Genomic DNA, 16,362 nt, shown 5'->3' with positions numbered 1-16,362 from the left:
CAATAAACTTCAGTATTTTTATTTATCAGTTTCAACATTTATTTTTCTTATGCCTCATACATCAGCAAGTTTGCAGTGAGCATTTAAATACCATGAAATACAACTGTGAAATATCTGCGTGATAACAAAATTCTTTGTGTGAATGTTTTGAAGTATATTTTGGTTGCACTTTACTTTAAAGGGAAATCACCAGTAAGCCGCAGTCATTCTAAGAAATTAAAGCCACACTCTTCTTCCTCGTCAGTTGCATTTCACATGAAATAGCACCATTCACTTTTGTTGGCCTGGTGTTAAAAAAAGGCAGCAAACAAGAAATGTCAACTGCAGAGATGCAGAAGGCATCCAATAAGTCTCAATCACTTCTTTATTGTTCATAAAGTTTATCTAAAAACATAACTGCTTATTAAGTTTATTGACATTACACCATTAATATATAATGCTGTGACTAGCTCATTTGTTAAAAAAGCACATGCATAGCAGACGAAACTATGGAACAGATATGGCACTTTATTTACTTTCCGAAGGACTGATTCATTTTCACAGCAATCAAGAGCACATGTACCATCTCACAGATGAATTATGGGAATTTTTATTTTTAAAGTAAATAGCTTCAGAAATTTGTCTTAAAACAAGTTTCTGCCACCTTTATAAATGGAGGCACTGTAACAGTTTATTACATGTAACAGACTGATAATAATGTGCTAACGCAGTGTTCTGGCAGTAGTCCCTAGGTTTACTAGGGGCATCCACCTAGACAAGTCTTAGATGCAAAATTTTTCACAGCAATCAAGTCCCCAAAATATCAGTAGATTGCCAGGCGCCCAGTATTACTGCTGCACAGGTTAAAACAGCACTGTCCAAGGCCAATAATACAGCTTCTCTGGGACCTGACAATACCCCTGGCTGTGTTCTACATGAACTACAGAGTGAACTGGCAACTCATCTGTGTGCCCTGTTCAATCACAGCCTCACCTCAGGCTTTGTCCCTACCGAATGACGCACTGCTACAGTCATCCCTCTCCACAAAGGAGGAGCGACTACAGACCCTGGGAACTATCACCCCATTAGCCTGATGAGTCTGATATGCAGAGCTATGGAACACATCATCATGGACCTAATAAACAAGGATATAGGGAATCTCCAAACTCTGGATCCCACACAGTTTGATTTTGTGAGGGGTAGATCATGCCTGCTCAACCTGGTCGACTTTTCTGGGTTAGTCACCAGAGCTGTGGACGAAGGCAAGGTGGGTCATACAGCCTACCTTGATCTAACCAAGGCCTTTGATACCATTCCACACTCAGGAATCATAGAAAAACTCAATAAGCTAGGCATCAACCCCTATATCACTAGGTGGATTGCAAATTGGCTCACAGATAGAACCCACAGTGTGAAAGTAGCTGACTCCAAGTCAGACTGCCGACCAGTCATGAGTGGATTCCACAGGGTTCAGTCCTGGGGCATCTCCTGTTTGGTATCTACTTTTCTGAAGTCCAGGCCAACACAAAGGGACTCTGGCTGACAAAGTTTGCAGGCTGTTGCAAGTTGGGAGCTATTATTAACTCCCCAAGTGATGTTGACATCCTACAGAAAGGCCTCACTGAGACCAACAACTGGTGTCAGAACCGTGGCCTTAACTCAATGCCAAAAATGTGTCGTCATCCGCTTTGGGAAAAATCCAGGTCCCATGAATTACCACATCAATGCTAGTCCACTGAACACAGAAGAAGTTATAAGAGATCTGGGAACACAGGTTGACAGCAACCTCTCTTTTGGCCACCACATTGCCACTGTGGTCTGAAAGTCCTTCTATGTGGCACATATCATTACTAAGGGTTTTGCATCCAGGAAGAAAGAGGTCATTGTCTCCCTCTACTCTTCCCTCATTAGGCCAATCATCGAGTACAGTGCCCCATTTGGCATGTACCTCACTAGACACCTGCAACAACTGGAGAGGCTGCAAAAGTACCTCACAAAGAGGATCCTAGGCCTTAAACACTTGTCCTATATGGACAGACTCAAAAAAACTCTGTCTCATATCGCCTACTTAGAGGCGATCTATACTTGACTTACAAAAGCCATGTCTGACCCAGCTCTGTTAGAAATGCTACATCTGAAGAAATCCCAGACCCTCCACACTACACACTCCAGAGACCTCAACCTCACTACCACAATCAACATAACATGCTGGAAGGACAGGTTCATAACCCAGAGACTGACCATGCTATGGAATAGACTTCCTATACATGTCAAACAGAGCACCTCACTGGCCCTCTTCAAGAGAAATCTTGATGAGTGGATGGGAAATAGAAATTTACCCCAGGGATCACTCCAGTGGCTCTACTTGACAGAGGTACTGGGAGCTAAGGTTGGGTGGCACAATACCTGGGTAATCCTATGTGCTAGGCTTGTAAAGACTCCAGGGCTATTAGCTTAGTACACACCTATGAACCTATAAAATTAAACTAAAGAACAAATCCAAAAAAAAGAAGAAAAACTAAGTGCAATAAAATCTTATATCAGGTAAAATAAATAAAGAACCTGTGTTGAACACTTTCGTTCTTTATTCATACCAAGAACATCTTCAGAAAAACAAGCCACAGCACAAAACAGAGCTTTTAAATCAGCACTAACATGCTATAATGTGTAAAATACATGCAGAAAAGGTTAGTTCTCACATGTTCTGGGACTACTTTTCAGTTAAATCTGGTAGGAGAGTTCAAGGCAGGTTTGTTATGTAGGAGCCCAACACACTAGAACAGCAGTGTCAGAAAAAATGCATTTAAAGCAGACCAAGACAGCACACAGGGCAATAAGGAGTTTGCACTGCTATGTAACCAACAGGTATAGACGCCAGAAACAACAGAAGCAGTAGTTGCTACTCTATCCTTGGGGAAAGAATATTGACCAGTTTTGCATAAATTGCCACAGGAAATCCTTTTGCCTTACCCATCTGATTGCTAAAGACATCTCTTGGTAAAAAGAGGCCATCATTCCCCTTCCCTTTGTACCTATCCAAACATCTAATACAACTTGAAAACCCTAATGGTACCTCTCTGAAAAGTCTAAGGTATGAGTGCCCTAACTTTATCCAGAGCATCTGAAAGCCCTCTCACACTTCTGTATCTCCAGCAAACTCCTAAGGGACGATTTTTGCTTGGCCTACAAAGCTGTAAATGTCTCAATCCTGCTTGGGCTACAACATATCTGTAAAACTAGTAGTAACACTAATATAAAGATTTCCCCACTGAATGAGCAAGCTCCCAGTTTCTGTAAAATGGAGTACACCCTTCACTATCTTTAAATGCAACTTAGATGTATGCATGGGAAAGCATAAACTTACCCCACACCTGACCACCTATTCTTTATAGACAGGTGTAGTGTCTGGTTGGTTGTACTAATGACTAAGCTTAAAAGGGCTTACCTGGTCTATCACCTAGTAGCAGCTTATGATCCTAAAAGTAGATATCTTACAAGTAAATTGTCTACTGCCACCATTTTGTTAATTCAAGAGCTTGTCTTCTCCCACTCTTTTGTTAATTCCAGAGCTTGTCTATTATCAGCATTTTCTTAATTCCAGTAAAGTAAAGTAATCTAACAGCTTTAAAGAAATAAGCAAGACGGATCCAAACATTATATTATGCAGAAAAGCAGTGATGAGTGGTAAACTTCAGTGGTGATGTACTTCCACATGGGTGGCCTTACAATTAACCTGGAAAATTACAGATTGATCAAACTTAAAAAGCCTCACCAGCAACATCAACGAACATATTATAATTGTACTAATGAACTATGACATTAAGCTTTTTACTAGACTTGACCCCCCCCCCCAACAGTTTAGTTTTGTGAAAGATAGATTCTGCCTATTGAACCTGGTAAACTTCTTTGAAATATAGCAAACTTGTTGGCTGACAGATTCCGTGAAAATTTCACCCCTCTGTCCTCCACTCAGTAAATCAGGACATTCCCAGTCCCTGCCTCCTTCCCCTTATATCCAAGGATCAGATCATCACTGCTCTCTCAAAGGCAAAAAATACAGCCCCCATGGAAACTGATAACATCCCAGGCTGCATCCTACATGAACTTAGGCAGGAATGTGCAACACCATTAGGCGCCCTATTCAACCAAAACCTGAGTACCGGTTTTGTCCCAGCTGAGTGGAGTACAGCCACTGTCATCCCTTTACACAAAGGTTGAGTGTCCACTGATCCAGGAAATTATAGACCTGTCCGCCTAACTAGCCTTATCTGAAAGGCCGTGGAACGGATTATCATGAACCTCATTAACACGAATATTGGCAACCACTAAACACTCAATCCCACACAGTTTGGCTTTGTCAAGGGGAGGTCATGTCTGTTAAATTTGGTCGACTTTTTTGAGACAGTCACCAAAGCCATGGATAAGGGGAAAACAGTGCACACTGCCTACCTTGACCTGGCCAACGCCTTCGACAGTATTCCCCACTCCAACATAATAGATAAACTCTCTCAACTCGGCATCAATCCATATGTTACCAGATCGGTAGCTAACTGGCTCACTGATAGAACCCACCTAGTCAAAATAGGGGAAGCCACCTCAAGCAGTAGACCTGTATCAAGTGGCGTACCCCAGGGTTCGGTCTTGGGGCCTCTGCTATTTGAGATATACTTTTCTGAGGTACAGGCCAAAACCAGTAGGCTATGGCTGATCATGTTTGCAGATGACTGCAAGTTGGGAGCTGTCATCAATTCCCCTAGTGACTTGGACATCCTCCAAGGGGGTTTCTCCCAAACAAATGACTGGTGCCAGAAACATGGCCTCAAGCTGAATACAAAAAAATGCATCATCATCCCCTTTGGGGAGAGAGATGTCTCTACAAATCATCACATTAATAACAACATTCTAAGCACACAGTCAGTCATGAGGGATTTGGGCACCCAGATTAATAGCAGCCTTACTTTTGAGCACCATGTTGCTTCCATTGTACGGAAAGCTTTCTACATGGCCCACCTCATAAGTAAGGGTATCTCATCCAGGGACAAGGAGGTCATAACATCCCTGTATTCTTCCCTTATAAGGCCCATTATTGTGTACAACAACCCATTCGGCATGTACCTCGAAAAGCACATGCAGCAGCTGGAGAGACCATAGAGATTCCTCACCAAGAGAATCCAGGGCCTCAAAAACCTACCATACACAGATAGGCTAAAATCCCTTTCCCTCTACTCTGTTTCATACAGACTCCTCAGAGGTGACCTCTGTCTGGCATACAAGGCGATCTCGGACCCCGCCTTGATGGGACTGCTGCATATCCGCAGTCAAGCACACGCAGCCTCAACCTGGTCTGTGACATCAATAAGACTTGCTGGTGGGACAGATTTGTGTCCCAGAGACCCCCCCCCAACTATGGAATAGACCCCCTCTCCACATCAAGCAGAGTACCTCTTTACCCCTTTTTATATGCAATCTGGATAACTGGATGGGAAAGATAAAATACATCCCTGGGATTCCACCCATGTCCCTGCTGAACAGGGGCATCGGGTGCTGATTTGTCTATGCATGGGCTAAACTCTTGGCTAGGCTTATAAAGGCCTCAGGGCCAATAGCCTAGTAACTTCCTATAATCCTATGATCCTATGAAAGGGTTACTGCATCTGTAGACAGTGGCTGTGCAGTTCACAAGCTGCGTCTTCATCTAATCTAAGCCTTCAACACCATTTCTCATGGTGTCATCATCTAGAAGCTAAATGCTTTAAAAAATGACCCATGTGTGGAAATATGAAGAGCAAATCATCTGAAAGATAGCATCCACAGAGTGTAACTTGCAGGTGTCTCCCATGAATGTATTAAGGTTGGCAGTTGTGTCCTCAGGGCCTAGTATTGGGGCCTCTCCTTTTTGGCACTTCTCAGATGTTCAAACACACAGCCAAGGTCTATGACTAACAAAGTTTGCTGCTGACTCAGACTAGGGGTTATTGTTGTGTTACCCTCACAGATTCAGCATCAACTCTCCCTAAAAGCTCTTGGCACAAAAGTGGACTCAAACTAAATACTAAAAGTGTAAAATCATCCCTTTTGGTAAACAACCCTTCCCTTCATCATACTGTATAGACCCTTGCCTCATCATATTGTTAAAACAACACACCACTAAAAAATAAAAATGTAGTAATGACCTAGGTTGATAGCTCCCAATCTTTTGACCACCATCATGTGATAATGGTTGTTGGGAAATTTAATAGCACAGCTAATTGCCAAAGGAATAATATCAAAGTTTAAAGAGGTAATCACTCTCTTAAACTCAGCACTGATCAGATGAATTATTGAATGCAACGCCTCCTTCAGATGTATGTCACTAAATATATCAAATAATTCGAAAGACCCCAAAGCTTCCTAATCAAAAAGATAACAGGCCTAAAGTCCCTGATTTACCAAGAGAAGCAGAAATGTCTATCACTTTATTCAGTGTCTTATAGACTTTTGACGTGAGACCTCTGTTTCACTTACCCCAGCATCGGAGACCCAATTTCCCTGGACCTCCTGTATTTCAAAAAGTCCAATTTCTCCACCAATACTAGAACCAGGGAGCTAAATATTCACCAACAGATAAAACATGGTGGAGGGACAAGTTTACAACCCAGCACCAGCCAAACTTCTGGAATAAACTTCCCCTGCATGCAAAGATGTGAAGTTATGCTTAAAGAAAGATAGCAAACTTACATGATTTGATGGGTACCCACACATTTACTCTGAGACTGACTAATAAGCCCCTCCTGTTGAAACAAGGTGTGGCATGAAGAAGGATGCTGACATGGTTTAAATGGAATATCAATGAAAATCTGTGAAATCTATGGTTATGGACAGTGTTATCAAAAGTCATTAAATTTAAATAATTTGATCATTTCTTGTTGGGGTGACTATAACACTGAATGTAGAAGATTTGCAGAAGTCAATGATTTTATTTTTGGAGTCATCTTAGCTGAGATTAAACGTTAAGGTTAGGTTTATGAATTCTATTTTCTTAACTGCAAACCAATAACCACAACCAAACACTATAATTGAAAATCAACAATAACAACCTTTACAACTATATGCAAAAATTATACATTACTGATTCATTGCAGGCTATCTGTACACATTAAGACAGAATTTAATGCATAAAGACTAGGTTTATTTTTAAGACTGCAGATTAGGATGTAAATGTGTACTCTGCATGGCTGTTTTCTGTAATGTTTATAAAAATTATTGTTTTGTGCATTATCATTTAACATTTGTCAGATGGTTCTTTTCATCTTTGTGGCCTGTATGAAGTTATATTCAACAATCTGGTTTCCACTCAACTAAATTTGGTCTTTTTTTGTACAACTTTTTAAATTTATAAAGACAACAATAAATGGAATAGGACATGTGGATAACTATGATACCAATACAGTACAGAGTCAATTATCTGAACTAATTGGGACCTAAGGTAATTTGGATAATCAAACTGTTTGGATAATCATACACTGAACCAGATAAAAACTTCTAAAATCTTGTTCTTTTGCTCGTAGGGAATAGAGTTTTCAACCATTCAGCGATTCCATTAACAATAAAGAATATTTTTCGCATATGAGCACATGCTGAAAACAACACGCACAAGTGAATATGTATAATGATTACGTATTCACACTTTATGATTTTCCTACTGGAAAACTTTGGAAGGCTGCGTTCGGATAACTGACATTTTGGATAACTGACATTCACATTCAACTCTCTACTGTACCTCAGTCAACTGAGAAATAATAAAATAACAATATATGATGCAATATATGATACAGAACTCCCAAAAAACACAGGGTAACTGCTGCAGGACACATCCTATCAAGATAAATAATTACAATCATGTGTCTTCTGCTTCACCCCTGTACATTTCTAATTTATCTAGTTTCAGACAAATTTTCAAAACCACAAAGCAATGGGAAATTGAAAACTCACTTCTTCACACCCCAGATGCATATACATTTTATAGTCACAGACATATTCTCCAAGCCTAGTCATTTGAGCACCCACAGTCCTAACACATCCGCATGGCAGTTACCTATACCCTCATTCTGATCAGCGTTATGCATGCACTGCAGTTCTGTGATTTAATATGGGAATACTATCCATTAGCCTTTGGCTGCATACCTGGGTTGTTCAGATTTTGAATGCTGAACAAACCTGTTATAGAGAAACACACATTAGCATTCACAAGTTTCCCCCAGTCCTAACAAAGATCCATTTCAAATCAGCAGGGCTCAAATTCTAAACCTACCACCCTAGAACACAAAAAAGGCAAAAAACTAAGGGTAATGCTGCTCAATGCCAGAAGTCTCAACCTCAAGATGCACGCACTTGAAGCCCTTCTCAGTATGGAGAACATCGATGTCTGTGCTGTGACTAAAACCTGGTTCAAGGCTCCTGAGAGCACCCCGGCACTATCAGGTTTTACCTCATATCACGCGTTCCGGCCCCAAAATCCGGACAACACCAAGAAAGGAGGGGGGGTGTCCATATTCATCAAGGACACCCTCACCTCAAGGTTGGTGGCAACGCACGATGCATCGGAAACCATCCAGGTGCAGTTAACCGTAGGCAAGACTGCACTGCAGTTTGTAGCTTGTTACAGGCCACCCTCTCAAACTCAGGAACCTCACACAGCTTTCCTGAAAACACTGGAGGGGATAAATATATCTCCAAACACTATCATACTGGGTGATTTCAACTATCCAAATATAGACTGGGATCACTACTCAAGCCCCAACACTCTAGCCCAAAGGTTCCTAGAGTTCATAAACTCAAATGCCATGGAACAACTAGTCACCATCCCCACAAGAGGAGAAAGCATACTAGATCTCATCATCACAAACATGGGGTCACAATGTTCAACACCAGAAGTATACCCATCATTGGTGAGATCAGATCATAAACTAATCTCAATGGAAGTCCACATCCCACCCCCACTCCAGATAAAAAAGACCACAGTGAAGAACTTCTCAAAAGCCGACTTCACACTCCTAAAGACTGGTGTGGTCTCTTTCAAGGCCCCCGAGCCAGCGGAAACCATTACTCAAACCGCTGAATCACTTATAAATGCCTTCTACCAGCACCTCCAGGACTGCATGGACCAGGCAATCCCAAACAAAACAAAGACTCTTTGTACCAAAGGCAAGCGTCCAGTCTGGTGGACCCCAGCCATAAACAAGCTTTACAACAAAAGGAAGAAGCTACTACAAGACAGAGCAAAATCCGTAAAAGGGAAGACACCCCTGATCCTTATAAGTAAAAAACTGAGATCTCTCATAAAAGCATCCAAGGCAAATTTTGAGAGAAAAATCGCTAAGGACTCAAAAGACAATCATAAAGCCTTTTTTAGCTATGTTAGAAACCTGGGAGGAAACTCCCAGATATGCTCAGAATTAGTTCAAAATGACATAAAAATCACTGAACCTACAGACATTGCCAACATACTGGCTGACAGGTTCAGTGCAAATTTCTTCCCCCCCCCCAAAAGGAGAGATATCTATACCAGAGGATTGTAGTCCCCCAAACATCTCAAATGCTCAGGTGAGAACTGCTCTCTCCAAGGCGAAAAACACAGCATCCATGGGACCAGATGGTGTCCCCAGTTGTGTGCTCCACGAACTCAATGAGAAATTAAACCCGCAGCTAGGGCAGCTGTTTAATCTTAGGCTCACCTCAGGATACGTACCCAAGGAGTGGCGTACGGCAACTGTGGTCCCACTTCATAAAGGAGGTGCCTCCACCGACCCCGGAAACTACCATCCCATCAGCTTGACAAGCCTGGTCTGCAAAGCTATGGAGAGGATCATAATGGAACTCATAAATAAAGACATAGGGGACTTGCAGACTTTGGATCCAACCCAGTTTGGCTTTGTCAAGGGCAGATCATGCCTTTTAAACTTGGTTGACTTCTTCGAAACAGTCACCAAGGCCATTGACGAGGGCAAGGCAGTCCACACAGCCTACCTTGACCTGGCAAAGGCTTTCGACACAATACCCCACTCGGGTATCATTGAAAAACTAACCAGCTTAAATGTAAACCCATACGTCCCTAGATGGGTTGCAAACTGGTTAAGTGACAGAACCCACAGGGTCAGAGTTGCTGGCGCCATGTCAGACTCCAAGCCTATCACAAGTGGTGTCCCACAGGGCTCAGTCCTGGGCCCACTTTTGTTCGGCATCTACTTTTCAGAAGTACAAGCAAACACAGGAGGATTATGGCTGACAAAGTTTGCAGATGACTGCAAACTGGGCACCATAGTTGAAAACCCATCTGACACAGACATCCTTCAGAAGGGTCTCATAGAAATGGATAACTGGTGCCAGAACCATGGCCTAAAGTTAAACGCCAAAAAATGCATAGTCATACCCTTCGGGAAAAACAAGGTTACCCCTAGTTACCATATAGGTGGCAATCCACTAAGCACAGAAGAGGTTATCAGGGATCTGGGGACCCAGGTTGACAGTAACCTTTCATTTGACACTCACGTTGCCAAAGTAGTTAGGAAGACCTTCTACGTTGTCCACCTGATCATGAAGGGATTCACATCTAGATCAAGGGAGGTCATCGTTCCCCTGTACTCATCACTCATCAGACCAATAATTGAGTACAATGCCCCATTCGGAATGTACCTGACCCGACACCTGCAGCAATTGGAAAGGCCCCAAAAGTTCCTCACCAAAAGGATAAAGGGTCTCAAAAATATGTCTTATGCTGCCCGACTGAAGGAACTCCAGCTCTATTCAGTCGCTTACCATCTGCTCAGAGGTGACCTGTGCTTGACATACAAGGCCATGTCCAACCTGGAATTAATGAACATGCTTCACCTCAAAAAATCTAAATCCATCAGAACTACAAGGGCAAGAGACTTAAACCTCAACACGGCTATTAATAGGACGTGCTGGAGGGACAGATTCATCACCCAGAGACTCCCTACGCTGTGGAACAAAATCCTGGTACATGTGAGGCTGGGCACCTCGCTGGCCTTGTTCAAGAGGAATCTTGACCAATGGATGGGAGATCGCAGGTATACCCCAGGGATAACCTTGGTGTCACTGCTTGACAGAGGCACAGCAAAATAATGGGCATAGTATCCTTCAAACTAAAGGGGTGGCGAAAGCCACAAAACTCTGGGCTAGGCTTATAAATGCCCTAGGGCAGATAGCCTAGTATGAACCTATGAACCTATAATAATACTGCCAAATTAGCAAACAGCTATGGCTTACACTTTGCCTGTAATCCATGTTACTAAAAGTTTTCTAAAATGATTTTGTCTAGTCTGGGTAAAAAAATATGCATACAATTTATAATTTATTCTTATTTTATGTTCAAATGCAGCAAATAAAAAATGGATATGGACTAGCAAAGTTGCACACTTTACAGTAGACAGTCAATTATCTGAATTAATTGGGACCTAGGATGGTTTGGATAATCAAACTGTTCTGATAATCAGACATACATTGAACAGGATAAAAAACTTCTAAACTCTGCACACAGGTAATACACTTTTCAAACATTCAGTGATTCCAGAAGACAATAAAGAATATTTTTCATACATGAGCAGGATACAAGCTCAAAAACACACACACAAGTGAATATGTATAATGTTTACATATTCAGACTTTATGATTTTTCCTACCCGAAAACTTTGGAAGGCTGTGTTCGGATAATTAATATTTCAGATAATCGACATTCAGATAATCAACTCTCTACTGTACTTCCCATGTATGTGCTGTATGATTTTCTTTATAAGCAACCATGCTAAATTCTTCCTGAATGTGTTATTGTAAATGATCACAAATCATAATAAATTGCTGCTCCTACCTTCTCTTAAACATTTCTGCAAATATACAGCCAACACTCCAGAGATCAACAGGTGTAGCATAACTTGACTGAAGAAGGACTTCAGGTGCCCGATACCAGAGAGTGACAACCTAAAAATAACATTTCATTAGAAAATTCGGATATAGCAAATTAAACAAATAAGTTGCTGTTAGATAAATGTTCTTTTTTAAGAAATAAATAATGCCAAACCAATATTAATTTTACTATGATTGCCGTATGTTTCCTGGCTTTAAAAGTTTTCCTCACTGCTGTACATCTAAATTAAAAGAATCTCTTACAGTCTGTTTATCCCAGCCTTGCAGTAAATATAATGTGCCATTGAGAATCCTAGCCTAAAGGCAACTCTAGCCATTATCCACAACTCTACATCTGGTACACAAATGGCACGAAATTTTCACTTATGCATATGTGCAAAAGAATGTGTGAATTTTAGCTTTAGGAGTTCATAGAAAATCAGGCACAGTACACCATGAAAACCTGCTGTGTGAAGATTTTGCCAACAGCAATTCTCCCAGCAGAATACCAGAACATAAACTGCCCTTCACGTAATTCTTATATGGTGCACATGTGTAGGTCAGCAAAATGTACATCCTTACCACGGTAATGATTAATATTGCATGTCTTTCAATATTTTACTGACAATCCCTACACCTTCTTCAGCTTGGAAGCTGGTATTGTATCCAAGCAAACTCCTAGCAATTAAAGTTCCCTAATTCTCTCTGACCTTACCCACTGGTGATAGAAAAACTTATATTTGCCCACAGTTTGGTATTAATAGGATCTTCTTTTTGGTCTCTCTCATCCCTTAATGTTAGAAACTGGAACCATTGGCTGTCCCCCTCCATACCTGATTCATCAGTGACGACTCTGCCTGATGTCTCACCACCATCTGATAGTGATCTGTGTCTTGGACTTCCTCCCTACTGATCTAATTATGCCTATTTCTCTCTTACTGCCATTCAAAAGTCAGGGTCATTCCCTGTATCTCCTGTCTGACTAGTGATCAATGGCTACATACACACAACGCACAGTTATTTGTGGACAGAGAGCTTGGCCATGTTTCCAAAAACTTACCACACGTGTTTACAGCCAGCAATCAAACAATTAAATCCACTTTCAGTGAGCAGAAACACTACCCTCCTAATTAACACCAAAACCTGATCATGTACACCCAAATCATTTGTCAATAATTACATCAGTAGCCCCTACACTATCACACATATCCTATATGTGACTGCAAAAGCCTCACACCTCCTTGTCAGTATGAACTTGTTACAAAGATCAGAAGTGGGCTTACTTCCAGTGCATGTCACTGACCTACATGGTCTTTTTCTTTATGACCAGTCCACATACATTTCTGACCTAAGTTATGTCTTGCTGGGTCAGCAGTACGTAAATGTTTTAAGTCAATGAGGTCAGTAAATATTATGTTTAACAACTTTTCTTCACTGGCATAGTATACTGGTGCCATTTTATCACATTGCACTGGACATTGGACACCATTAGTTATGCTACATTACACCCAGATCCAGTTTTTAACCATTTGCTTTCCACCTTATCACTATCAACAAGGCATTCAGCCTGGTGAAACAAGGACTCTGGACATTGACAATGCACAGTCACTCTTGAAAGTGTGAGAGATAGCCCGTTTGAGATACATGGTTACACTTATAATGCCTACTTTAAATTACCCAGCTTACTCCACTCAGATCAACACATTCTCTACCACCTATGCATACTTTATTATGAGAAATATTTCTAAAGCTTTGCAAAGAATGCTAAAAATATTGTACACAAACTCCAGAAAAAAATACTGTTTACATGTTGAACTTTTAGTTGGACCTGTTTTTAAAAATTCCACCTGAAAGACTTAAAACAGAAAACTAAAGCTCTGATCTGCTTCCTGTACCCTCTGAACAGAGTTTGTTTCCTTCTACCCCCATTTGCCTTCTGTGTGAATCTAAACAAGCTACTTAACTAGGCAGTACTCCTGGGGTGCTCCTGACAATAGTGGGCTTATCTGGTCAAAAAATAGGAAATATAAAAGTCCTTCATGAAATAAATAAGACATGCATTAAAGGCAGTGTCTTTAGCAGAGTTTGGTTGTTAGCCTAGTATACAACTATGAGCCTATGAACAGTAGTGAGTAGATACTATATAATGTTTAACATTCTTAATTTTCAAAGAGAACAAACAATGATTTACAAGTCATTTTATTAGGCTTTACTCTTGACCAGACCAAATGATGTTAATCTTCTTTGCTTTACATTGTCATATTCTGTAAGATGCCTGAAAGTCTTTTTTCCTTTCACCTGCAATGGAAACAGCATATGATTATCCTGTGGTTGCATACTTATAACCCACAAGGAAATGATCCAGTAGTACGTTGTTAGTGAGGGCAGTTCCAAATGAGGTGGGGGTATGCAAGACCACAGAAAAAAATCATGCTCAATGGCATATATCTTTTAGAAGAACAGAATTTCCAAATGGCTGAAATATCACATTATCTTTACATTCAAATGCATTCCTTGTTATTAATCTCTCTCTCTACCGTTTATGCACCATGTGGTACATCAGGCAATGACCACCTTTCAGTGATCATTGTTTCTGTAGGAGTTATGGGTTTTATATGCTCAGGTTGCTATCCCAAGGCCATGCCCAGCCCTCGTCAGAGGGTACACCACACACATCCACACGCACACAGTCACACTTAGGGCCAATTTAGAGTGTCCAGTCCACCTACTTCATGTTTTTGGAATGTGGAAGGAAACCGGAACACCAGGAGGAAACCCATGCAAATGCAAAGAGGACATGGAGACTCTGCGCAGAAGACACCCCAGCCGATAATTTAACCAGAGAACCTCTTGCTGTGAGGTGACAACATTAACTGCTACACCACTGCATCTCCCTTGTTATTAATAGTCCTCACATTACTCAGTTCCTTCCTCTCCTCAACAGGACCTTCCAATGTTTGAGCTCACATTTGTACTCATTCACCCTGGCTCAGAGGTAGGGCTTAGTCCTTCACTAAGTAGAATTTCTGTATTAATAATTAAAATAAGATTTTCCTATTGTAAATTACATGTGTAGCATGAAACAAGTGTTGATTGTAAGCAATTACATTTCCATGTTAAGGGTACCAACAAACAATTTCTCTGAATCGCCTACAGGCTGGACACATACTAGGTTACTTGCAACAATACATACTTTGTGTGAAAAAATGAAATTAAAAAGCCTTGGTTAGATGTATGAAATAAGTAAAATATTTTTGTTAACGTAAACATGTGCTTTAAAGTTTTTTTTCTTCCCAATCCAAAGTAGCCTGTCTCCATAACTTCTTAGAATTAAAATGACCTAATACAATTACACATTTTAAATAATTAACAAAAATTGAATTAGACCAGTGTCCTGTCTAGGACCAATTCCACAACTTGACAAGTTAGAGCTTACTGGACTTCCAATTATTGAATGCAACTTACAGTTCCATACCTTCAGAAGTTACAGCTCACTGAACCTACAATTGTTGAGTATGGTTTACAATGATGAAGAATACACACACACACACACACACACACACACACACACACACACACACACACACACACACACACACACACACACACGTCTGTACATATATATATATATATATATATATATATTTAATTAAAAACATTTATGCTATTTGGATTTCAATGCCTACTTGTTAAATTAGATAATTTGAGTACTGGGACGAAATCATGATAACCTAGACATCAGGCCAAGGCCTAGCAGATTCATATACTTGGTGAAAATTCTTCTTTATGCCAAACCTCCTAAGTACCTTTTGCAAGAGAAACTGTTGAAAGACTGACCATTCAAATGGTAGGCCTCCTAATCATAAATATGTTATGCACTTTGGTGGTGAGACCTTGGGGAAGTGGTGTTTTCCCTCATGATGGGTGATCTCAAAGTTATTATAAATATTGGGGCACAGCGGTGAAGAAGACTGCCATATGGGGGATATGGGAAGGGTAAAATCTTGGTTATATTTTATTTATCATTTTTTAACTAAATACATTTATTACCTAATAACAGTGACTACTTCTAGTTAAGTTACCCATTCAATAAATGATGTTATGTACAAGCCCCAAAGATCATTCCAGAAAGGTACTGTAAAATATGCAGCACTCCAAAAGGAGTGTATTAATTCTTTTTACTAATATGGAAGGCTATTCTACTAAAAACCTCGCCTACAGGCACACTGGGGCATGCATAGTTCACTTATCAGAAGATGAAATGTAATTTCATGAAAAATCTCAAAGATCTGTGCCCTTTGCCTGCAATAAGGGCAAACTGCATTTCTCCCGCACAGTTGCCTTTACCGATTATGCCAAAGCTGCACTGGACAGCTGTTTGTGTGTGAAACACTGCTACCGGTTGTATGCTGTATGTGAACCTTAACAAACTGATGCATATACATCAAAGTGTGGCAGTATGGGGGGGGGGGGTGAGATATAAAA

At 40.7% G+C, this 16,362-nt stretch overlaps 1 protein-coding gene across 6 annotated transcripts in view; it reads right to left on the bottom strand.

Moving 5' to 3' along the window:
- Nucleotides 1-16,362, bottom strand: part of CDK6 (cyclin dependent kinase 6) — a 1,418,406-nt gene that overhangs the window by 389,572 nt on the left and 1,012,472 nt on the right. For all 6 annotated transcript variants that reach the window (XM_044067635.1, XM_044067637.1, XM_044067638.1 and 3 more), the window contains one exon: nucleotides 11,843-11,952. In XM_044067635.1, the coding sequence (XP_043923570.1) occupies nucleotides 11,843-11,952 (110 nt within the window). The remainder of the gene's footprint in view (nucleotides 1-11,842; nucleotides 11,953-16,362) is intronic.

The sequence above is a fragment of the Protopterus annectens genome, chromosome 3.part1 (assembly GCF_019279795.1).
Source record: "Protopterus annectens isolate FY-2018-M chromosome 3.part1, PAN1.0, whole genome shotgun sequence".
In the NCBI taxonomy this organism is placed as follows: Eukaryota; Metazoa; Chordata; order Ceratodontiformes; family Protopteridae; genus Protopterus; species Protopterus annectens.
The sequence above is the reverse complement of the archived record's forward strand: the minus strand, read 5'-3'. Positions and strand labels throughout refer to the sequence as shown.